The sequence below is a fragment of the Engraulis encrasicolus genome, chromosome 21 (genome assembly GCF_034702125.1).
Source record: "Engraulis encrasicolus isolate BLACKSEA-1 chromosome 21, IST_EnEncr_1.0, whole genome shotgun sequence".
Taxonomy (NCBI): domain Eukaryota; kingdom Metazoa; phylum Chordata; class Actinopteri; order Clupeiformes; family Engraulidae; genus Engraulis; species Engraulis encrasicolus.
Genome location: NC_085877.1, coordinates 21219255 through 21244240, shown reverse-complemented (window position 1 = coordinate 21244240; position 24986 = coordinate 21219255). Strand labels below are relative to the sequence as shown.

Genomic DNA, 24986 nt, shown 5'->3' with positions numbered 1-24986 from the left:
TATAACAACTTGACTTTTGATCCCTCTGTCTTTCAAGCACTTGTGGTTTTCTCTATAGGATGTATTTACTCCAGGAGGAAAATGCGAAGGAAATCGTAATTCAAATCGTTTTTAACAAAAACGGAAATCGTTTAAAAAAAAAAAAAAAGTAAAAAAAAAAAAAAAAAAATTTTTTTTTTTTTTTTACATTTTCGTAAACTATGGCGGCCAAATTTAAACTATGGCGGGCCGCCATAGTTTCCTCAATGTATGGGAAACACTGAGTTAGTCCTGCATGGCATCCGAGGCGGCAGCAGCACATTGAAACTGTCCGAGGTAGTGGGGTAAGACATCACATCCTTACGCCAGGGACTCGGGTTCGATTTCGACCCAAGATCATTTCCGCATCTCTTTCCCACCCATTTCCTGTTGCTTCCAGCGACTGTCCTATCCTAACTTAAGCAAAGGCATAAAAGCCAAAAAAAATTATTTAAAAAAAAGTACACAACACATGAAAGAAACTTCTGTCTGCTTTACATAGAGATAGGACCGGACCCAACATCTTATTAACAAAGTAAGAAAGCTAGATGGCCATTTACAACTGGTCTTGATCCAAGCAGGTGCCTGGTCTAGACACCTCACAGAGAGACAGAGAGAGACAGAGACAGAGAGACAGAGAGAGGCTGGGAATTGACCCAGGTTGGACCAGGCTGTTACACCCTGATGAAGACTCGGTGTGGGTTGAAACCAATTGGCGGTTTTACCAGTGTTACTATGCCCCAGATAAAATAAAGGGTTTGCAATTATAACTTCCTTGTCGACCTGTGGAGTTGCCTGAAGTTGGCCCTAGTGCCACCACGTTCTAAATGAATTGACCCAGGCTGGACTTGGACCTGGGCCCCCATGCAAGCCCAATAGCCCATTCATGTTACAGTGAAACCCAATGCAGCACTTCACCCCCTAGCCCCAAGTATGAATTATTTTTACATTTTCTCCAATCCCTCCAAACCAACTGAACTCTAATAAAGCAGCTATGACTGGAATTGTCGCGTTAAGTGTGTTTGGCCTAAACATCTCCTGGACAAGTCAACCCAGTATGGCATGGGGAGCCCTTCTCAGGGGCAAGTCACAAAAACACTAATAAATCATGTACAACATGCCGCACACTTAGCCTATTTGGACGGCTGTGCCGCGACCAAAAGGAGTAACTGTAAAACGCCAAGCTGTAAAATAAGGCAAATAACTAGACCCCGGGGCACATGAATGGCTTGGCCACCAAGGGGGCTGCCATCACACACACACACACACACACACACACACACACACACACACACACACACACACACACACACACACACACACACACACACACACACACACACACACACACACACACACACACACACACACAAGTGCACTGTACATCTATAGGACTGACAGACACAGGGTTGCCCCAGAGGAGTAGGTGTAAAGGGCGGGTTATGCTTCCTACTTGTGCCACAGAGTGAGCTTGTCGCAGCCATGATGCAGTTAATTTTGGTTTATGCCCTGTTTTGAAGCACGGTCTGCGCGATGTCATTCCACGCTCAAACTGCCTTCAATACAAAGAGTAAACTAGACGTGTCGGTTGTTTTTTAGCATCACAGACTCGACGACAATGAAAATGAAACATTAAGTCTTTATATCACGTGCATGTTTGATCGCACTGGCAGCCACAGTGGTAGTTTGGAACAAAGAAGTGGCTCATTTGTCGAGGACGAAGCGGAATGTTTCCTCGACCTCGGAACCACTGTTCAACTGTCCAAATAACTTCAGCGTCGTAACTTGCAAGCGCACGTGTTGTCTTTGGTTCGTGTAAATAAATCAAACAACAAAGCACGGGCAACTTATTTAATGAAGAGCTCACAGTCCGTAGACCGACGAAGGTTAGAACAAGGAAGTAGCGCTTGTTCTCGACTCGAGGACAGAGCAGGCTGGTCGAGAGGACCAATCAGAGACCTATTTTCGCACTTCACGCCGTCGCTCCCTGCGTCGAGACACAATTTTGGGGAGGTGCCCCAGAGTACCTGCGTGATGGGGGGGGCTTCACTCCGTTAACTGCGCGGCTCACTGCATCACGACGCAGGGACGCTGGACTGGAGGCATAAACCACCCTTAACTGTACCGTCAGACTGGGAGGCAGAGGCCACAGATGCAGAAACCATGACACATGGCATACAGGCACAGAAACGCCTGATGGCAAGACCGTTGAAGGAAAGGTTAAGAGAACAGACAGACAGACAGGATATTTACTGCCCTGTGTGCGCAAGGGAGGCAGAGGCCCTACAAAAAAACCATGACACAGCCTACAGGTGAAAAAATACCTGATGAAATGTTAAGAAACATGAAGCAAGACAAAAAAGGCTGAATGAAAGAAGAGCTAAGTGACAGACAGCAGAAATGAAAAAGACCAGACAGACAGACAGACAGACAGACAGACAGACAGACGGGATGTCAGCTGGTTGGCCTGTCGTCTGTGCAGGGAGAGATGCTCCAGAGATCAACAGGGGAGAGCGGAGTGCTGCTGCTGCTTCTCATAGGGCGCAACTGAGCTGATAACCCAAACATCTGTCTCTCGCGCACACGCACACGCTAGGGTGCATCAGATGCCCCCTATGAAAAGATATTGCCTTGGCCCTATAGTAAAAATGTTCTACACCCAGTAAAAACACACTGTGTAAAATATTTTGAAATTTGGATGAAGTCTACCGGGGCCACCAGCCCCATGAAAATAGAAAATAATGGTGATAGTCAGAATCTTGGAATAGAAATGGAGATTTTGCTGCATAAAGCTACCCAATAAAAAACATATTGTCTCAGCTCTGTGATAAAAATGTTCTATGCACAGTAAAATCACTCTGTGTAAAATATGTTGAAATTTAGATGAATTCTATCGGGTCCACCAGGCCCATGAAAATACAAAATAATGGTGATGGTGATGGGCAACCTGGATTCCAAAGCTGAAGTCCAGTGCCACATATTCCAAATGACATACCTAGTTTTACCTTTCCAGTTAGGGCAATTGGACAGGTAAAACCAGGTAATTTGAAATCTGTGGCACTGGATTGTGGCTTTTGAATCTAGGTTTGCCATTGTCTTAAAACAGAGGTGGACACATTTTGCGTGACACATTTGCCCCAGCCAATATAATGAACCAGCTGAGCCTCATTACCACTTAAGCCAGGTTGATGAGGTAATTAGTGAGATCACCTGTATTGGGAGCACAAACAGAAGGAATATCTAAGCAGGTTGTGTATTCAGTCGATCCACTTACACAGACTTCAGTCTCAGGACAGACTGATGGTCAAACTGCTATATTTAGGCAAATTTGCTCTTTTGCAACACAATATCAATTCCTTGCTGCCTTGGACCACTGCTAGTATCAAGCAAGAGATTGCAAAGCTGCATGACTGTTATATTTGTGTGTTTCACTTGTGGGCCTACAATTCATGGAGGAACATCTGTACCAAAGCTGTGAATGTTCCTTGGAATGCCTAGGCTACAAAGCAGTCAATACAACTGTATTGAAGAGTGCCATTACTTCGTTATCCCATCGCCTGTGGTAGTATTTCAATTTACTCCATCAGATGAGTACCATAACTTACCTGAGAGGCCCTTGGCAATGGACTCTGGACCTGGTGATACCCATGACATACCTAGAAGCCACTTAAGTACAGGTTTTGGGAAGCCACTCTTTCCAACATCACATACAGTTTTATTGTATGTACTCTATTGAACTACTGCAGGGATTTCTTAAAAAAAAACACAAGTCATTCCAAGGAGCATTCACAGCTTTAGTACAGATGCTCCATCAGGTATTAACAGCTACCTGTACAATCCTGTAGGCCCACAGGTGAAGCACACAAAAGTCATACAACTTCGCAATCTCTTGCTTGATACTGGCAGTGGGTCAGCTGGTTCATTATATTGGCTATATTTGGAATATGTGGCACTGGACTTTGGAATCCAGGTTGCCCATCACTATCACCATTGTTTTGTATTTTCATGGGCCTGGTGGACCCAGTAGGATTAATCTAAATTTCAACACATTTTCCACAGAGTGATTTTACTGTGCATAGAACATTTTTTATCACACAGCTGAGGCAATATGTTTTTATTGGGTAGCTTTATGCAGCAAAATGTCCATTTATATTCAGGGCTGGACTGGGCGATAAATAGGGCCCGGGCACTTTTGGATTTAAGGAGATTATTAGTGCCGGAGAACTGACTCACTGGTGGGCCCCGCACCCTCATGGGCCCCTATTTTCAGTAATGTTATAAAAAAAAAATGGGGGCCCACGAGGGTGTGGGGCTCACCGGGAAATGCCCGCCATGCCAGATGGCCAGTCCAGCCCTGTTTCTATCCAAGATTTTGACTGTCACCATTATTTTCTATTTTCATGGGGCTGGTGGCCCCGGTAGACTTCATCCAAATTTCAAAATATTTTACACAGAGTGATTTTACTGTGCATAGAACATTTTTATCACAGAGCTGAGACAATATGTTTTTTATTGGGTAGCTTTATGCAGCAAAATGTCCATTTCTATTCCAAGATTCTGACTATCACCATTATTTTCTATTTTCATGGGGCTGGTGGACCCGGTAGACTTAATCCAAATTTCAAAATATTTTACACAGTGTGTTTTTACTGGGTGTAGAACATTTTTACTATAGGGCCAAGGCGATATCTTTTCATAGGGGGCAACTGATGCACCCTAACACACACACACACACACACACACACTCCAAGACCATGCCACAGACACAAAATCACACACACCAGCAGCCTGCCACACACCGCTGGACCAGCTAAATCTAAGCACAAGTGGCTGGCATGCATGCGTGCATGCGTGTGTGCGTGCGTACACATCATGGTTGCATTCACGTGTGAATATGCATATGAGCACCATTATGTACGTGTGTGTGTGTGTGTGTGTGTGTGTGTGTATGTGTGTGTGTGTATGTGTGTGTGTGTGTGTGTGTATGTGTGTGTACAAATCAGCGCATACGTGTGTGCCTGCTTGCGCATATGAGCACCATTGTATGTGCGCAGGCAGACAGACACCTCCCCACTGCTACAAACAACAGATCGCAAGGAAGCCAAGTCATTTTGAGAGTTTTTTTATTTTCTTTTGAGCAGTAGTCTCTCCTCAAGCAGCCCCGAAACCACATGGGACTTCCAACACCTACCAGAAATAACTAAGTCTCATTATATTCATGGCGGCAGGCAGCGAGTGAACGAGAGAGACAGAGAGAGTGGAAATGACGCTCGGCCACAGTGCTTCTATTCCAACACCATTCAAAAACAGAGAGCGAGCGAGCGAGAGAGGGAGAGAGAGAGAGACACACACACACACACACACACACACACACACACACACACACACACACACACACACACACACACACACACACACACACACACACACACACAGAGACAGAGAGGGTCTGAAAGTGACGCTCAGCCACAGTGTCTCCATATGACGCCATTTAAAGAAAACAGCCACAACATTTATAATCACCCCCCAATTTGCTGGGGTGTCGGTCGGACCGCAGAGGAAAAAAACAAACAAATCGTGGGGTTCCCATTAATAATTATGAATAAACTAGAGGGGTGCACGCACCAACAAGGCTGTAAACATGAAAAACTGTTTGCTGTTTGTGTAAAGTTTGGAGTGAATGGGGTGAGGTGGTAGTGGTAGGCAGTGATATTGACAAGTTGACAATTAACCTAAGTGGTTTGGCATTTGGCAGGCACAAAGACTGAAAGGCTGGCATTGGTTGCTGCTTATTGCAGTTGCTTATTATAGTTTGAGGGGAGGGAGGAAATAAATAAATAAATAAATCGAAAGTGGGGGTGCATAATGTCAATCACCGTAGTGTGGCCTCAGAAAGGTTTTAGGAGAAGAGCAAAATTAATAAATAAAATAAACCTCTCTCTCCCATATGTCCTTATCCAATTTCTCCCAAGTAATTTGGAGTTATTTCTTCCTCCGTGTCACTGCTCTTGAATGAATGAATCATCCCCAATCACAAAACAATGGGATTTCTAGATTTCTGACAATTAAGTAGTTGTACACAATAGGGGTCCCTTTGTATCATATTCAAGTCTAAACTGTCAAGGAGCTAATTCATTCATTATTCAGCAGTCGCTCCCTTGAGAGGCTCTGATGGAACGAAATGATGGGAACAATGGGCTGAGAGGAGAGGAGAGGGGCCTTTCTTCTTGATCATGCAACGCATACAGCTAAGTTGTGATGAGAGTGGCACACAACGGGTTAACAGGCCGCTCTACGCACCTCTGATGACAAAAGCAACCTCCCTCTCTCTCTCTCACACACACACACACACACACACACACACACACACACACACACACACACACACACACACACACACACACACACACACACACACACACACACACACACACACACACACACACACACACACACACACACACACACACACGGCAGCGGCGCACAACGGGTTAACAGGCTTTTGTCGACCGAAGGACGTAGACAAGCGGCACTAGTGTAGCGTGCATGGCCAAGACTTTGGAACACGGCCAGGGCTCCGCCGACACGCCGGAAGCCACCATCTGCAGTGCTGTGGTGGGCACAGGCACCGACGGTCCAAGACCGTGGAAGCGAGGGAATAAAGACGGGGCCAGTTGAGGCAGTGCAGAGAGAGAGAGAGAGAGAGAGAGAGAGAGAGAGAGAGAGAGAGAGAGAGAGAGAGAGAGAGAGAGAGAGATTCTTTACACTGTGTGTGTGTGCGTGTGTGTGTGTGTGTGTGTGTGTGTGTGTGTGTGTGTGTGTGTGTGTGTGTGTGTGTGTGTGTGTAGAACTAGTGTTTCATCAAGCTGGCTGGCCTTGTGTATGACCTGTATGCAGGCAATATAATAACCTACACGTGTTTACCGTTGTAGGTGATCACCACTGGCCGGAGAGCAGCAAACACAATTGCTCTATCACCAAGGGGAAAGGGTGTCCTGTCCTACCGCCCAAAGAAGTAGAGGACAACAACGGCACCGTTTACCTGTCAAACTTCTCTGACTTCCCTAAAGACCAAAAATGTGTCGCACCACACCATACAGTGGACCTCAATCAGTGTTGACATTTGTCTGAGAAACTGCTCTCATCCAGTTGCGTCTCGGATGCACAGACAACGGCAACCGACACGACAGTGACCCACCTGACCGGGCCATCATACAACGGACAGGGTTTTTGTGCCACTCAGGCATGACTGGCCAGCAAACATCTGCTGAGGCATATTTCTGAAGGTTGTTGCGCAACAAGACGGGCTGTGTGTGTGCATGCATTTTGAGGTGGGCATGCCAACAGCATAAGCGTGATTCAGTCCACGGTCGTATTACCGTGACCTATTTTAAGACAGTCGCCAGCATCTCGCACAATAAAGACGCACCGCATGCAATACATCAAACAGAAATGGACCCATCAAAAATACTCCCCTTCCAGCAACCACAATAACATCGGCAAAGACACCTTCACAGAAAATGTGAAGACTGGTGTTACAGATGCAGAGTAGCGTAGCGGCATAATGTTACAACGCAGCTGTTGTTATATGTTTCAGGAGGAGTGCACAGGTCCAAAACCGGTGGCAGCATCTGAGTCTCCGGTAAGACTCACTCATGACGCCGTGAAATGTGGATGGGAGAAGCGTTGACTGTTCTATCCATCCATCCTATTATATAGCATCACAGACAACCATTACCGACCATGCCGATGAAATTAATGACAGCTGATTGGCAAGTATTCGATAGAATTAGCAGACCAATCATTGGTTCACTTGTGCAAAAAAAGCACATCCAAGCCCATGCACAGCACGCCGTCTAGCCAACTTGCCAGCAATCTAGGCAATGAAGCAGTAATTCAGTAATAACTACTATATTACTATGGGTTCATTTATTGGACGCCACACTGGTAGCATAGGAAGATGCCTGGGTACCAAACTGGTCTTAGATAATAAGAGGAAGATGTAGCCTATACCCAGACTAAAATAGATTGCACTAGCCGAATGTGACAAGCGAGAGTTTATCTCTGACATCTCAAAACTTCAAAAACTGAACTTTTGACAACACCTACTGCAACAGAGTTAGCTACCGGTTGGTGATGTGTAAAATACGAGTTCACTTGAAGTATCTGCAAAGTCCGCGCAACTGGTTATTCCTTCAAAGAATTAAATGAACAGCAAGCTGGTCAGTTACTTCCCAAAAAGAAAGTGGTACCTGCTTGGAAAAGACCGACAGTCTATTAACTCTTCACTGAATTCACGCCACACAGCATAGCACTACACTAGGCTAGTTGGGCTTCACAAGATTAGCTTCATCAATTCCTACGGCATCTACCTCCAGTGGCCTTAGCTTTCTTGTTGGCTAGCAAGCTAGAAAAGCGAAGTCAAAGCAGACGTGTTAATTACGTCTCATGTCGCTACTAAGCTAGCACACTAGCGTGTTAACATTAGCTTGCCAGTTAGCCGGCCATTGTGGCTGGAGGCGGAAACAAATAATGTCGTGTACGACGAAGTTAGCTTGGTAGCTAGCAACCATAACCGGTTAAGTTGAGCTAGCGCGCTTGCTAACAAGCTAAACAACCATGCTTTACAGTTCATTGAATAATAAAATAGATGCTTTACCTCCAACTCGATACATGTTGGCCGCCATTCTCTCGTTCCCCCTCACAAACACGGTCCCAGGGATTCCCCTCTTGCGTGAAAAAATGTCGATCTGGAGCTATTTTATCCCTGCATTTATTCCAGTACTCCCCCGCCGAGAAACAAAGCCGGGACCCGGCACCGTGGCGAGGATCTGGCGGGTAAAAGTTTAAAGTTTCCGTTACAATGTTTCCGAGGTCGGCTAAAATGCGTCTTTGTTTCAGTCCGATTCCGAAGTCCCACCGAATCCCTCTCTCACTCACGCATTCACACTTGCAGGCATGCACACACAGCCCTTGATAGCCAGCCTGTCTCTCTCACTACACTCTTCCTCCCATCCTCAGCTCCCAGCTTCATCCTCCTCTTCTTCACCTCCGCTTAGTTCACACACTCAACCCCCCCTTTCTCAAAACGTCATCTTCGGAAAACGTCACTCACAGTTCGGAAAACATCGGCAGGCTCGTTTAAAACTCGGCTCTGATGATAAAAAGGTGTTGTACGTGTAGCCTACAGATTAAATTTTCTTTTCAAATATTACATTGCAATTTCTTTGAAAAGTATGAATTCATAAGTAACTTTTTGTCCTGTGTAATCATGGAATCGAGCTCGAGCTGCAGTAGATTTGACAATGAAGTTCCATTATGCATGCATGCAAAAAAAGACTACACAAAACTCATCTAAAGGTTTAGTTTGCTGTATTTAATGCATTATAAATCCTAGGTGTACTAATGTTAAAAAAACAGAAGCCTATGTCTAAAATTAAGTGAGATGAAAATGATCCTGTTTGCTCTAACATCGCGTGCATTTCCACCACTATCGTCATCATAATAAAAGCTGTGGGTACTGTTCAATAAAAAATACACAATTTTTATAATGTGTTAATAATAATGATAAACCAACTGTAGTTGCATTTGTTACGAAGCACTGCTGGCTGTGTGGTAACCAAAAGGGGGAGTAGGGCTCTGTGAATAGTAAGAGAGAAGCTCCCCCTGCTGGCAACAGTTACACTAGCAGCTTCACCCTTCTGTATGCTCAATCTGAATTTAGAAATTCTGTGGCTCAACCAAGGAGATGATCTGCACATGTAGCTACTGCCAGGGCCCTAAAGTAACATTACATTACATTTCCAGCCAATATGACTAGTCAAAGTTAATCTTACCAGCCAAACAAACCTACACTCACCACCAGTAAAAGTGGCAAGTACTGTAAGTGTTCTTGTCTATCAGTCGAACTCAATTTTCACCAGCATTTGTCCACTTTGTGGGTGCTAATTTAGAGCCCTGTCTACTTTTCATAATCTAAACATGAAATAATATTTCTCCATGTATGTAGTATTGAACAAAAAAAAAACACTGACCAAGCATTTCTAGTTTCATTCTTTTTTATCATAAAGCATGAATAAAAATGAAGCAAATCCAATTTTCATAAACTTTTTTTTTCACATGTAAGTCCTTACAAGGTAGGTCAAACAATAATCTGAATTACTCAACCTCAGTATATAGACCATTTTGACTCTGAAATGAAATATCATCGTCTGTACTGCATTTAATCAAACCAGGCTCTTTTTCAAAAAAAGTAAAGCTTGACATTTTGTGTCACAGAGGTTAGAACGATCCAGTATGGACAAAAAATTAAAAACTTATTTGAGCATAAAACTAACTTTTAACACGACCACATTAGTGATTTTTTTTAAGCATGAAGGGGAAAACACATTGACATGTAAGCCAAGGATAGTTCAACAAAGGTACATACTGTATGTTAATAACTTTGGAATGCTGTACAGCAATGACATTAAATCACAATTGAAAGCAGAAATATTGGACTTAATTGCATTCTACAGGGTGTCCCAATAAAATACACACCTAATTTAAATCATTGTTATGTATGTGTTTATCAAAAAAATCATGTAATTTTCAAAAGTGTAATATATTTTCCAGACATCAGTTTGATTCCTCACTATATATTGTGAAACTACAGTCTACAGCAGGGGTGAGAAACATAGCCTAAGGCCCGGGTGCCGGATGCGCCCTGCCAGATGGTTTAGACTTGTAGACAGTGAAGAATAAAGAATAAAAAAGAAGTACATCTCTAGCCCATTACAAAGGTGCTGCAGGTGTCTGAGCTTTCAGGTTTTCAATATGAGAATAAGACCAATGTTCCTGATCTACCCGCTGACATCCACCTCCAGGTGATTGACTAGCAATGCGATTCGGAAATGAAGCAGAAATTCACGATATTTTGCAATTACAATATACTACTGGACCCCGTTTCTTGACAGTGTCGTTGCTAACTAAGTTAGCAACTTACTTAGTTGCAATGCAATTTCCCATAGGCAACTTACTAAGTTGCTAACTAGTTAGCAACAACACAGTCGAGAAACAGGCCTGCTCCCCTTGAGATCAAATTGACTGCATGTGGCCCCTAAACCTAAATGAGTTTGACAGCCCTGGTCTTAAGTCTATGAGTGCTATGAGACCAGCAACAGTCACTGAAAGTGAACACAGCCACTGAAAATGAATACAAAAACAACAAAACCAAACAAAACAAACAAAAAACAAGAGCATTGTGTATAATTCATATTGTCAGACATGCCTGGATCAGGATGGATGTCAATTTGACAACAGGTGTGGAGAAAAACAACAACATGATGTCTGTAAATTATATTACACTTTTAGAAATGAGACGATAAACGATAAATATACACCTAGTTTATAATGATTTAAAATGTGTATGCATTTGATCAGGGCAAGCTGTATTTAACCGTTAAAAGGCACACGCGGTATTCAAGGCAAATCTATGTTGCTGAAGTTTAAAGACATGATGTTGGGATAAACACACAGACATACATGGGGGGAGGGTCACTACAGGTCGAGAAACAGAAAAACAGGGCTCTAAATTAACACCAGCCAACCGACCAAAAGCTGGTTTGGCTGGTACTTGTATAAAACACCAATTTACTAGCCACTTTGACCCATTAGTGTGTGTGTGTGTGTGTGTGTGTGTGTGTGTGTGTGTGTGTGTGTGTGTGTGTGTGTGTGTGTGTGTGTGTGTGTGTGTGTGTGTGTGTGTGTGTGTGTGTGTGTGTGTGTGTGTGTGTGTGTTAGTAAGATTAACATTTAGAAGCCATTTTGGCTGGTGATGAAAAAAAGTCAAATTAGAGCCCTACAGACAATCATAAGCTCCGCCTCTGCGTGCCACTAAAGAAAGTCAATATTCGGCCTGCATTCCACAAGAGATGTGCATTTCAATGTTATGATGACATTTGGCGTACTGATTTGGCTGTTCAAATGTCTGACTAAGCCCAAAAAAGTCAGGAAAAGGCACCGCAGACACTGATATGATTTAACAGGTGTACAACTTGACAACTGACAAAGTTTACAACAAAGATTAAAAAAATAATCAATGACAATATCATAGTTGCTGTTGTTTCATAGTACTGTTGCTTTTTAACCATTATTTAGTCCTATGTAGACTTTCCTGTAAGACGACAGGATCTGTACAGTCTGTAAATTCTTTTCTTTGACCCATGACCTTCCTTTCCATCTACGCTTTTGCCTGTCTGTAAACACAGATTGCAATGGAGTGCTCTCGATGTCCACCGCTCTTTCTCCCTCCCTTCCTCTGTATGTCGTTCTCTCGTTCTCTTCCTCTGTATCTCACTCTCTCTCTCTCTCTCCATCCCTCCCTCTGTATGTCTCCTTTCTCTGCAACTCCCCACTCTACTTTCTCTCTCTACAATTCCTCCAGACACCCCCGAACTGCCATGTTGACAAATCTCAATTCACATCCCGGGCTCCGGCGAGTTGGTGGAGGTGGAGGAGGCTGAGGCGGAGGCTGAGACTGGGGCAGAGGCAGCGAAGGCGGGGGGTGGTGTCTGCTGTGCCTGGCGCTGCTCTCTATGCCCCCCGCTGGGGCCGGGCCCGGGCCCGCCCGTCACCCTCCACTGGAGGATGCAGGTGTCCTTGCCCCCCAGGGACAGCAGGTGGCTGTCACTGCTGGTGAAGCACACGTTGGTCACGTGGCTGCCGTGGCCCTCATACTTATGACTGGGAGCCTAGAGATAGGAGGAGGAGAGAGAGAGAGAGAGAGAGAGAGAGAGAGAGAGAGAGAGAGAGAGAGATAGGAGGAGGAGAGAGAGAGAGAGAGGGATGAGTAGGAGAGAGAGAGAGAGAGAGAGAGAGAGAGAGAGAGAGATAAAGAGAGAGTAAAATAGGGTGGGAGCAGAGAGGGCGAGAGAGAGGGTGAGACAGAGAGAGAGAGAGAGTAAAATAGGGTGGGAGGGGAGCAGAGAGAGAGAGAGAGAGAATATGTTACAAACACACGTCTCCATGAATACTAATAACTACAGTGTAATAACACTGCCTTGTCAAAGACATCAAGGGTATCTCAAACAGTATATTCAACTGTCTTGAGAAAACATTTAGCTTCATACATCATAAAAATCGTTGAAACCTTATTATACTTAGATAGAGACACAAGCATGTCCTTCAAATGAATGGATTAGAAACAACTGTTTTAATTCTGTATAAAATGCTGTATTTCTTCTAGTAATAGCACGGTAACCAAAGCAAGGGCAGCGCTCAGAGAGTTCTGTTTCTTCTGGAAGGTTCTTAACTAACTTAGCGTAAGCAAACTGATTAATGGCACAATGCTTCCTAGCAGACATTCTGTTGCTCTTCCATGCAAAGTGAGGTGATGTAGGGCAGTGTTTCCCAACCTTTTTTGTCTTGTGTAACCCCTAAGCCTTTTTTTCATTCCATGAGTACCCACTCACTCATGCTCTAGTGTATATCCCAATGTGACTATGTTCCATACATTTCTCCATTTTTCCACGTACCCCCTGCAGTGTGCTCGTGTACCCCCGGTGGTACACATACCTCTGGTCCTAGGGGATACGTGAAAGTGAACCGGGGTCCCAGTGGGCAATGTAAACCAAATGTGGGGGGATTAGCGCGCTGCACCACAGCGCCCCCCTATGGAGCGGAGATTCGTGAAGGGGATGAACAGAAGGAGCATGTCAGAGGAACATATATTTCAAGTGGGTAGGTATTAGGGCTGTAACGATACACTGAACTCACGATTTGGTTCGTATCACGATTTATGCCCTACGGTTCGATACACCCCAAATTATGAATAAAAACTTTGATAGTTTATAGGTAAAATGGGTTACAAGAGGCTACTAATTTTAAAAATAATATATGATGATAATATATGAAAAATAATGATGATTTGAAGTTTGGAAGCACTATCACTTCAAATCATATGGTTGTTTTCTGGACTGATAACAAAACTTTGAAAAGGCGTATCACAATACTGCCTCCTTGTATCACAATACAGTATCGTGACTCTGTGTATCACGATTTCTCGGTTCGATACAATATCGTTACAGCCCTAGTAGGTATGGGTTTAGGTGACTAGTGAGGTATGTGGGGAGCAGGGCTATAAGCTTAAATTAACTTTTTTCATCACTGGCCAAATTCGGCTAGTACGGTAGACGTTAATTGTACTAGCCAAGCATACACTCACTATCAGTCAAAGTGACTAGTAAGCTTTCTTTTCGTCCAGCCAAACTGAATTTTCACCAGCATTTGGTCAGTTGGCTGATGTGAATTCAGAGCCCTGAGCAGGAGGATTTTATAGTGAATGTGGAATTGAACAGGAAGCCAGTGTAGCTGATGGAGGATGGGTGTTATGTGATGCCATGGTCTAGTATGGGTGAGGAGTCTAGCTGCAGAGTTTTACATGTATTGTAAACTGTTTATTGATTTAGGTGAGAGACCAATGAGCAGGGCATCGCAGTAACCGAGTCTGGAGGCGATGAAAGCATGAACAAAGTGTCTGCAGTTGTGAGGCTGAGAGAGGGGCCGAGTTTGGAGATGGTTTAAGTCAAGACATGGACAAAATGCTGTTTTGGTGATGTGTTTTTTTGAGTTAGTCAAAAGAGAGAGTAAAATCAATAATGACATCAAGGTTTTAAACTTCAGATGAAGTATTGGTGAAGTAGCCAGGAATGGAAAACTGTGCAGTGGTTAACTGTTTCAGCAGTGTAACAGTGGCAATGACTATGGCGTCAGTCTTGGTACGGTTGCGTTTGAGAGAATTATGTGTCATCCTAATATTCTAATATCCTAATATTGTTAAGGCAGTTGTTTTGTACCTTCACTGCCTGAAGAGCAGACTTGATAACCCCTGTGTGTCAATTTAAAGGTCTGTGTTTTTTCCATCCACAGACTAATGGGCAGTCCTGGGTAAGCGGTTAGGGCGTCAGACTTGGTTTGACTCCGACCCGCCAGTTTGGTGAGGGGAGTAATTAATCAGTGCTCTCTCCCATCGCCTAAATGACTGAGGTACCCTGAGCATGCTACTGTCCTGCCACACTGCTCCCTTGGGGCGCCATGTGGACTGCCTCCTTGCATGGGTGAGGCATACACGTAATTCCGTTGTGTGCAGTGTGTACTTGTGTGCTGTAGAGTGCTGTGTCACAATGACAAAGGGAGTTGGAGTTTCCCAGGTGGGCTTTCCCTTCACTTCGCTTTCAGTTTCGCTTTCACTCTTACAGTCTCTGCGTCAAAGGTTCCCAAGAGAATGTTTAATCGCCTTGTAACAAGTCAAGTCAGTCAGTAATAACCTCTTAATAAATCGTATTAACTTCAAATGTTGCATAGTGACTCTTTACCACCTGACTATCCTTCACACTGTTATATAACCTCCATACTGTATCCTAACTGACGAATATCTTATTTTTCACTGGGTGAAATAAAAGGAAAAAATAAGTACCTGATAATGGCACTTTGCCAGTACTTGTGTGTCAAAAATGGCAGCCCTAGTAAAGACTGTTTTTGAAAGGCATTGATTGTAATTTCCTTCAGATTTGCTAATGCCACACTGTCCATCACACTGTCCTTTTAATGCCTTCTTTCCCTGTGTGACATTTTTTTATATCACTGCACTTGTCTTTTCCGACACCCTAATAAATTCTTCCCATCCTTCATTGACCTTGTGGGGGTTTTTGCCGCCAAAAGTGGCTAGGAAAAGTCAACACGAGGGATACGGAACGCTGCTGTTTTATATCAAAATTCCAATTCCACTCACAGGCAGCAGGGGGCAATAAAATTCAAAAGTTTCACCCAAGAAAGCAAGGGGGAAAAAAAGAGGGAAAAAAGTTGGACGGCAGAGGTAAACCATGGCGCCGACACAGACACAGTGCATGTAATTATGATCTGCTGGTGACAGTGCCATGTGGAGGAGACAAATAGACAGTTGCCAATTTTGCCTCACAAAGATACGGTGCGGTAACTACGCAAACTTCAAAACTGAGGGAAAAATATCTTCAGACATACTCCCGTCTACAAAATACTGCGTGTGTGCGTGTGTGTTTGTCTGTCTGTACGTGTGTGTGTTTGTCTGTCTGTGCGTGTGTGTGTGTGTGCATGAGTGTGTTTATGTGTATGTGTGTGTGTGTGTGTGTGTATGTGTGTGTGTGTGTGCATGAGTGTGTTTATGTGTATGTGTGTGTGTGTGTGTGTATGTGTGTGTGTGCGTGCGTGCATGCGTGTGCGTGCTTGTGTTTATGTGTGTGTGTGTATTTTTCCGTCTGTCGGCCACCTTGGGTTTGGGGCAGGGGTACTGGAAGAGGTGCACTTTGCAGAAGTCGTCAGCCATGGCCACCAGCCTCTCGTTGTGGGAGCGGCACAGCGCGTTGATGTCCGTCCCATCAGAACCCTCCAGCCACACACCTGCACAAGCAAAACACACGTCATCTTCATTCAAAAGTCAATCATGTTATTTATTATGCATTTTGTAGCCCCTTAAATGCACGCTGTATCTCCAGTGGCACGCTGTAATAGTCAGTGAAAAGTTAACTACCATAGTACTACAATACTATGATGCAGCGGCGTGGATCAGGGGGGGAAAACCCCGACTCATTCTCAGGGCCCAGCCCACCTGGGGGGCCCACCGGGGGGCCCCTATGGAAAATGTTCTTCTTGTTTTGCTTTTTTAAACATTATTTTTACAATAATGTCAATACATGTTGGTAATTTATGTAATTCAAATGTTCTCTGGAAATACATCTGTTAAATTGGATATCCTAGCCTGCAAATAGGCTACAATATATATCAAACACCCCCATAATCAGTACGCATTGGTTTAGTCCGCCCTCTCGCGGACTTTTGATTGCACAATATGCGTAATCAACACTCACTCACTTCATTATCATAAAACGCAGCAGCCGGTTAGCAATGAAATATGTCTAAAAAACACCAGGCTTTCTCAAAAAGAATAGAAAGGCAAGAGAGAACAGGGGAAACCAGATTGAAACAACTGCTGCTGATTTCTTGCAAGAAAGGTGAGCCCAAATGTCAAAATTACCGCCTACAGTAGGCTAACTGGTTATCTCATTCCCATTCCGTGTGGCCTACTGTGATAGCCGGAGTCAGATTAAAAAAAAAATATAGGCCTAACATTTTTTGGCTATAATTGTGATAGTCTATTGAACCCATATTTGTCTTTGATATATTCATAACAAGTCACAAAACCAACATAGGGTCGATGTTGGTTCAAATATCCAAATAGCAAAGCTAATTTGTAAAATGAATCAAGATAGCCTATGTCACAAACGTGAAGATGCCCCCTGTCACAGCAGATGCAAATTGTGCGAACTTGAGAGAAGGTGAGCCTATTTTAGCTAGCCTAATATCCTAATGTTGAGGAAAAGCAGTTTCTCAATCGGGTGCATCACATTTGCAGATTGATTATGTCCTCGTAACGATATTTATCAACGTCACGTTTATCAGTTGCCAATGTCAAGGTTTGCGGTGCGAGCTGTCGGTCCTGAACCGTCATTCTGCTTTCATTTTGCGGTCTCAACACTCTCAATAGGAAATCTCTGGTTACTTTCCCTGGCCATCTGACAACGTCCGTTGTAGCTGAAGTGTGGTAAATTAATGACGAGATTTTGACGGGGCACCAGTCTGCGTTTTGAATGCTGCTGACGCCATTCTAATCTGCGCAAAGCGCAATACAAAAGATAGGCAGATCTAGCCTACCTACCTCCGTGCTGAGCAGGTAGCCTATCTGCATTGAGTGCTCATGACAATTAGCCTACCCTATTTAAGGTAGGCTACTGTGAAATAGTTACTGGCCAATTTAAATCTGAAACTATAGCCTATGCAGTAGCCTAATAAATAATGATGTGACTAGGTTCGGGGTGCCCTGACTTTAAAAGGTTGAGAATAACGGCATCAAATCTAAACAGCGATACTTTTGTTCCAGCCTATTTTAAGCGACATTCCATAGTAAGCTTCTGCCAGTAAATCACAGCTGATTCTCTATTCCTTGCTCTCCCAAAAAACAACTAACGGACAAATGACGTGCGGGTGCGTGCAGCGGGCCAGTGCAAGTGAATGAATGTGTGCGCGAGCGCGTGTGTTTCTGTTCAGGGATGCATATTGAAGAAAGTTCAGTTCTATATCAATGTCTCATGTCTACTTAGTGCACAAAATATTAGGCTAAATGCATTGTGAAGAGAGATTTACCAGTCTCTCTCCTCCCCCTCACACCATAGTGATGAAGTGATTAAAAGTCATCTCTATGAATATGATAGCAGACTTTTCACAACTGGTGATGTGAAAAATAAGGACATTATGTCTGTTCTGTGATAGGCTATCATATGATTGAAAATGAGGATTATTCAAGTGAAGGGGAGGAAAGCATAGGCCTAGAGGGGTTTTCTGAGGAAGGCAAGGAGGATGACAATATTAGTCGTGGGGGGGTGGGGGGTTGTGAGTAGGGGGGCCCATGAAAGAAGTTGTTCCTAGGGCCCCAAAGTTGGTGCTACGCCCCTGCTATGATGACATAACATGGGGCCTTTAGTAATGCACTACGACTTGGTCATTGTCATTCGGGTAACAGCAATTTTATCATGTGTCCAGGGATCTAAATTAACACCAGCCAACCGGCCAAATGTTGGTGGAATTTCATTTTGGCCGGTAAAAAAGTCCAGCTAACCAGCCACTTTGACCCATTAATGAGTGTGTGTTTGGCTAGTAAGATTCATCTACTCGCCTTTTTGGCTGGTGGTGAAAAATGTTAATTTAGGGCCCTGCATGTGTCTAAAAGGGTTAAACACATAATTATCATTATGAATAACAATCCTTTGTCACACATTGGCCACCACAGAGTCCACACCTTAAGCCCTTTAAAGGCCAACTTCCGATAAAACTCAGTTTTACTCACTCCTTTCGAAGATCGGACGGTCACCCCAAGTTAAACTCACTTGCAAGGCTCTCATAGCGGTGCGTCAACTCTCCTGGCTGTGTTTCCCGGTGTTTCCCAATTTACATCAATAATGCAGAGAAACGAGCGAATCACGAAAGCCTTTCTGTGTTTCGTCACGTCGAAAGAAGGCGTTGCCCACAAAGGTTTATATCGACCCATTTATCTAAAAACATGTCGAGTAATTTTTTTCTGCTTGTTTTCAAAACAAGCAACGTCTGGTGGTCCGAAACATAGCTTAGCTTAGCTATCAGCTGGTTGCTACTCTCAGGTACACACACAGCACAAAGCCTCATACATAAAGCCTGCTCACTCCGGTTGCTCCGTGCCTACAGCTCGCCTAGGGGTCGCTGTCGAAAGAGCACAGCTCTGAATGGAGCCTGCACGCCTCCGTTGGCGCCCCTATAGTGCAGTACCATCCGAGGAAGTGGCGACTCTGTTTCCCATTACATTCTCTCCCAAGGCTGGAGGACTGAGCCAATCAGAGACGCGTTTCTTTGAGAGCAGGAGGAGTGAGCCAATCAGAGACGCATTTCCACGAGAAACACGGAACACTCTCTCGTTTCTCCACAAGCCACCTTGCCAGCTTGCAAAAACGTCTTGAAACAAAGCAACCAGAACGTTTTTTAAAACAGGACCAACGCGTAACACATTCAATAACAATTGGGAACACGGCAATATTAATTAAATTACGTTGAGAGGCGATCTTTAAGAATCTTTCGGATTTGCCGGAGATGGCTTTGCATAACATTCAGACTCTACCATCATCAATATAACATCTAGGAGAAAATGTAACGCAACACAATGAAATAATTTTTGTGCCATTGCAGAAGCTTAAAGAAACGTCCAAAATACACCACAGCAATTACGTCAAAGCTAAAGGCTGTCCAACGGCATATTAAAGTGTGTGACCTTTTTTGGTGGAGAAGCAGTGTATAACTAGCCTGGGGTGCGTTTCTCAAAAGTGAAGCTGTTAGCCAGTTAGCAACTTGGGTAGTTGCCAAGGGGAAACTGCATTGAAAACAACAATGTAGCTAACACAGTTAGAACTACGGTTTTGAGAAATGCACCCCTGATATGCCAAACCATTTGAATTTCTTGCAGGGCTTGACATTGGCACCTACCAACCAGCCCAAAAATGGGTAAAACTTTGCCATGGTTGGTAACGATTTTATTCTCTCTAGCCACTTTGGCAGGTAATGCGGGTATGACATATCTCAGTAGTAGCATATATCCTGTTTTTGCACATAGTGTTATATTTAGGTTCAAGAAAGATCATTCAGATTAAATTTGTCTGATATACTGTGGGTAGTTTCATTTAAAGGGACACTGTGCAGGAAATGGTCAAAAAAGGTACTGCAACTATGCTGCTCATTGAAACTGGGCTGCCTATTGCCAAATTTGATCTTTACATGAAAGTTTACTAAGTAATAAACAAATATTTTCTAGTATGGTCCAAGTTCAGTCATTTTTGCAGCTAAAAATGGCTATTTTTGGAAATTCAAAATGGCGGACCATGGAGAAGATCCCCCCTTTTCATGTATGAAAAGTGCAATTTTTCCAGTCATAATGAATACTTAGAATTTGATGCTGGTGGTAAGTATTCATGAAAAAGGTAACATTAGTGAATGGGCAGCATGGATTCTGGAGATAAACAACTAAAAATCTCACACAGTGTCCCTTTAAGAGACTGTTCACAGCTCATAGTTTTTTCACTTCATTTCCTGCGCTTAGGTGTATCGTGGTAAAGAAAGTGCGTTTAAAAATACTGACAACAAAACTGTGTTAAGTAGACAGGCTGAAAGTAGACTCTGGAAAACCACTAGCCATTGTGGCCGGTGAACAAGAAGTGAGAAAAAAGTTAATGTCAAGCCCCGATAACTTTGTATAGTTTGGCACGTCAGGCTACTGTATAACAGGAACAAGGAAGAAGTGTAACCACTCCAGTTGAGTAAACAGTGTCTTGATAATCAGCTAATATAAAAATCCCAGTTCTTTGGCCTTACCCATGACATGGAAGCCCAGCACACAGGTGTAGGAGGCCCACTCGCGATCTTTACTCTCGTAGCGATTCCTCAGCAGCTTACAGCCCCCTGCCACATCCCCTGGAGATATCCAAAGCAAAACATTGCATGACATTAAACTACTACTACTACTGCTGCTATTGCTGCTGCTGCTGCTGCTGCTACTACTACTACTAATGTTACTACTACTACTACTAATGTTACTACTACTACTACTACTACTACTACTACTACTACTGCTGCTGCTGCTACTACTACTACTACTGCTGCTGCTACTACTACTAATGTTACTACTACTACTACTACTACTACTACTACTGCTACTACTACTAATGTTACTACTAGTAGTAGTCCTACTGCTACAACAACAACAGTAGCAGCAGCAACAAAAACAACAACCACTACTACTACGACAAATAATATTCAGAATTCAGAAATATTTCCAATGTTATTATTACTATAACTGTTGTTCTTGTTGTTACATCAGAGATAAACATAAAAGAGTAGAGATACACATAGTTTACACACTTGATATTTTATAGGGAGGATAAAACCATTGCTATTATTGGGGAAACATCTTGAGGCCTTTATTAAGGGAAACAAATCCCTGTTGTGATTCCATAAACAAAAGTCTGTCTAGACAAGATGTCAGGCATAAACCATGCATGCTGTCAGCCAGGCTGACTTTTCATTATCAAGAACTATGAGACTCTTTTTTTGGAGGAAAAAGGACACACACACACACACACACACACACACACACACACACACACACACACACACACACACACACACACACACACACACACACACACACACACACACACACACACACACACACACACACACACACACACACACACACACACACACACGCACACAAAGAAGAAGAACTTACAATACAGGATCTCATAGTCGCCAGAGTTAGACATGATGTATTTCCCATCTTTGGACCAGTCTAGGTGGGTGATGAAGCTGGAATGACCCTGGTAGGGGAATACACACAGGCGATACACACATTCAGTTTAACTCCATTATGCCAACATTAAATGTGGCATTCAAAAGCATTTGCCATTCTTTTCTCTGGTTTCACTGAGCATGTGTCTGTTTATCGAGTCAAGTAAAGTTGGCTTGATTGTCGGTCTCTTCATATACTACAGTACAAGGAAACAGAAATTGTGTTTCTCCCTATCCCATGCAAAGACGTAGACATACATAGGACTGGCATTAACAGTGCATACATTAAAGTCTAAGACAGGACCAATATCAGAGTGTAGCAAGTAATAATTAATAATAAAGTAATGAATACCAATTTGATGCATTGAACATTTTGAAAAATCATCTACAGTAACTACTGGGCTACAGACGGAAAGGAAGCTAAGAACAAGAATAATGTACAAGACACAGTAAAGGTCAGATTAGACTTCTGCAACTGCGCTCGTCAAAACTCGCGTGGGAGTGGCCACGAACCAACATTGTATTCATGCATCTGCGAGTTCTGCGAGGTCCGAGGTCTCGTCGCGAGCCACATTTGAAATTGCGCGATTAGACTACTTTCACTACATTGTAAGCACTGCGGTCATTATTAAGCAATGTTGCTTTCTATCGCGGTCAGCTAGGTATTTTCACACAAATTGCAAAGGCAATGCACACTGGTATCATTATTTGACACACCCAGTCTGTTTTCACTAGCAGAAAATGCAAGCATGTGAAGACAGTTGATTCTGCCGATGTGTGTTTACATTCAGTGGAGGAACGGTAGTAAAACCGCAGGCATTGTGCCACGAGTGTTCAACTGATGCATTGTTTGTTACTTAGCTTGTAGCTTCGTGTATTTACACACATTTACAAACAAGGCATTAATAAAGTTTTTAACAGAATACAGCTCTGCTCTCGCAAACTACTGGCAATGCGCTGCCACAAGAACAGAACAAGGAAGTAGCGAGACGACCAATCATAGTGCCTTTTTGTCTGCGTACTCCGCGTCCGTCCGACGGATAGTTAGAATTTTTTGGAGGCGCTCGACGACGGGCGCAGAGCCTCTGAGAGGGGGGCGTGGACTCGCATAGACAGAAAACGGACGGACGCAGATTCTATGCGTCCGAAGCATAAATCTAGCTTAAGCCTACAGTACAGTGAGCAACTGGCCAGACTTTATTCATCAATCTCCCAGAATAAAAAAAAAAAAAACAAGTGAAAGGCATTCATTAAAAGTAACTTGCTTTGACACCAAAAATAAATGCGTATTGTGTCAAACTCTCCATGCTCCCACATGGCCTGCTGGGGTACAGCATATTATTATCATCACTAACGAGTCGACGAGCTATTCTCTTGGCCTGTCACACACACAGCCTTCACCCACGCTAGGTACTCCTTGCTCGCAGGGGTGCATTTCTGGAAAGCGTAGTTGCTAACTATGTTAGCTACTTTGTTGGTTGCAATGCAATTTCCCATTGGCAGCTACAGAAGTTGCTAACTGCTAACAACTACGCTTTCCAGAAATGCATCCCAGATGTGTCAGTTCTGGGTCCAGGGAGAAGGAATACAGTTTCCTCTTTGCCGCAGTTTCCTTCCAACAGAGGTGACTTCACTGAGTAGCCTAGGTGGACTACCTGTCTCGATTAAGATCAGCTTATTCAGAACGGGTTGGATCCTTATTTATTTCAGAGGAACGATACCGAACACTCTTGTCCAATGCTGAATTTATTTAAAGAAACAATGTTTCGGCCACATTGTTTGCTTAAATAAATTCAGCATTGGATAAGAGTGTGCTGTATCTTCCCTCTGAAATGTACAATTATCCACTACCTGTCCCTCGAAACCTCTGGTGTGCATTGGTTCCTCCTCGAAAAATGGATCACATTTATGGCCATTTTTTTCTGACCCTGGGATTGACACCTCTGCTTGCTTGGTTGGTTGTTCATTTGGTTTGCTCACCGTGCACTTCCCGAAGCGAGTGTAGCGTCTGCCACTTTCCGACACGCTGTAGATGTAGATGAAGTTGTCATGGGAACCCACGGCCAGGTAGCTGCCATCTGAGGACAACAATGGCAGTTGGGGGAAAAACCCACAATTTCAATACTATGCAATAAAATATTGTACACAATGAAACATTGCAAGTCAGTTAAACATGAAAAAATAAGTTGCCCTTCTGCCTTAAAGGTACACTGTGCAGGAAATGTTCAAAAAAGGTACTGCAACTATGCTGCTCATTGAAACTGGGCTGCCTATTGCCAAATTTGGTCTTTACATGAAAGTTTACTTAGTAATAAACAAATATTTTCTAGTATGGCTATTTTTGGAAATTCAAAATGGCGGACCATGGAGAAGATCCCCCTTTTCATGTATGAAAAGGGCAATTTTTCCACTCATAATGAATACTTAGAATTTGATGGTGGTGGTAAGTATTCATGAAAAAGGTAACATTAGTGAATGGGCAGCATGAATTCTGGAAATAAACAAGTGTCCCTTTAAGTTTGTAAGTAAACTCAATTGTGATAGATACAAGTGTCCTTGTGTGTCCTTGTGTGGTTTACTATTCGTTTGATTTGTTGACTTTATAGGCTGTTGCGTGTGGCGGACGTTGAGATCTGACCTGGAGAGTATCTCATGACTGAGTGTTGCTCGTTGCCATCCGTTAGGTCCGACACCACCTCCCTCGTCCGCAGGTCCAGAACCAACCACCTGCAGCACACAGCGCCAGGGGAGAGAGAGAGAGAGAGAGAGAGAGAGAGAGAGAGAGAGAGATGGTGACATACCAAAGAGACACAATTAGACGGTTAGAGGAAGGGAGAAAAGTGGGGGCAGAGAGAGATAGAGAGGGATGCAGAGAGAGAGAGAGACAGAAAGAGAGAGAGAGACAAAAGAGAGTGCAAGTGAGTTCACTTAATTACAGGGGAATGACACACCCCACTTCACGTAAACAGCGCTTAGCCTTTTTTATAATAAGCCACAAGCAGCATATAAACTAGCAAGGCCCACGCACTGTACCA

The 24986-nt window shown here is 43.5% G+C and overlaps 2 protein-coding genes across 3 annotated transcripts in view; both read right to left on the bottom strand.

The window, feature by feature from the left end:
- Positions 1 to 9143, bottom strand: part of mta2 (metastasis associated 1 family, member 2) — a 67915-nt gene extending 58772 nt beyond the window's left edge. Inside the window, exon 1 of the mRNA XM_063186356.1 lies at positions 8678 to 9143. Coding sequence (XP_063042426.1) covers positions 8678 to 8705 — 28 coding nt within the window. The 5' untranslated portion in view covers positions 8706 to 9143. The remainder of the gene's footprint in view (positions 1 to 8677) is intronic.
- A 921-nt stretch (positions 9144 to 10064) lies between these two features.
- Positions 10065 to 24986, bottom strand: part of eml3 (EMAP like 3) — a 125482-nt gene continuing 110560 nt past the window's right edge. For both annotated transcript variants that reach the window (XM_063186355.1, XM_063186353.1), the window contains 6 exons: positions 24590 to 24678; positions 23932 to 24029; positions 21893 to 21980; positions 20977 to 21075; positions 16301 to 16431; positions 10065 to 12749 (listed from right to left, as the gene is read on the bottom strand). In XM_063186355.1, coding sequence (XP_063042425.1) covers positions 12477 to 12749; positions 16301 to 16431; positions 20977 to 21075; positions 21893 to 21980; positions 23932 to 24029; positions 24590 to 24678 — 778 coding nt within the window. In that variant the 3' untranslated portion in view covers positions 10065 to 12476. The remainder of the gene's footprint in view (positions 12750 to 16300; positions 16432 to 20976; positions 21076 to 21892; positions 21981 to 23931; positions 24030 to 24589; positions 24679 to 24986) is intronic.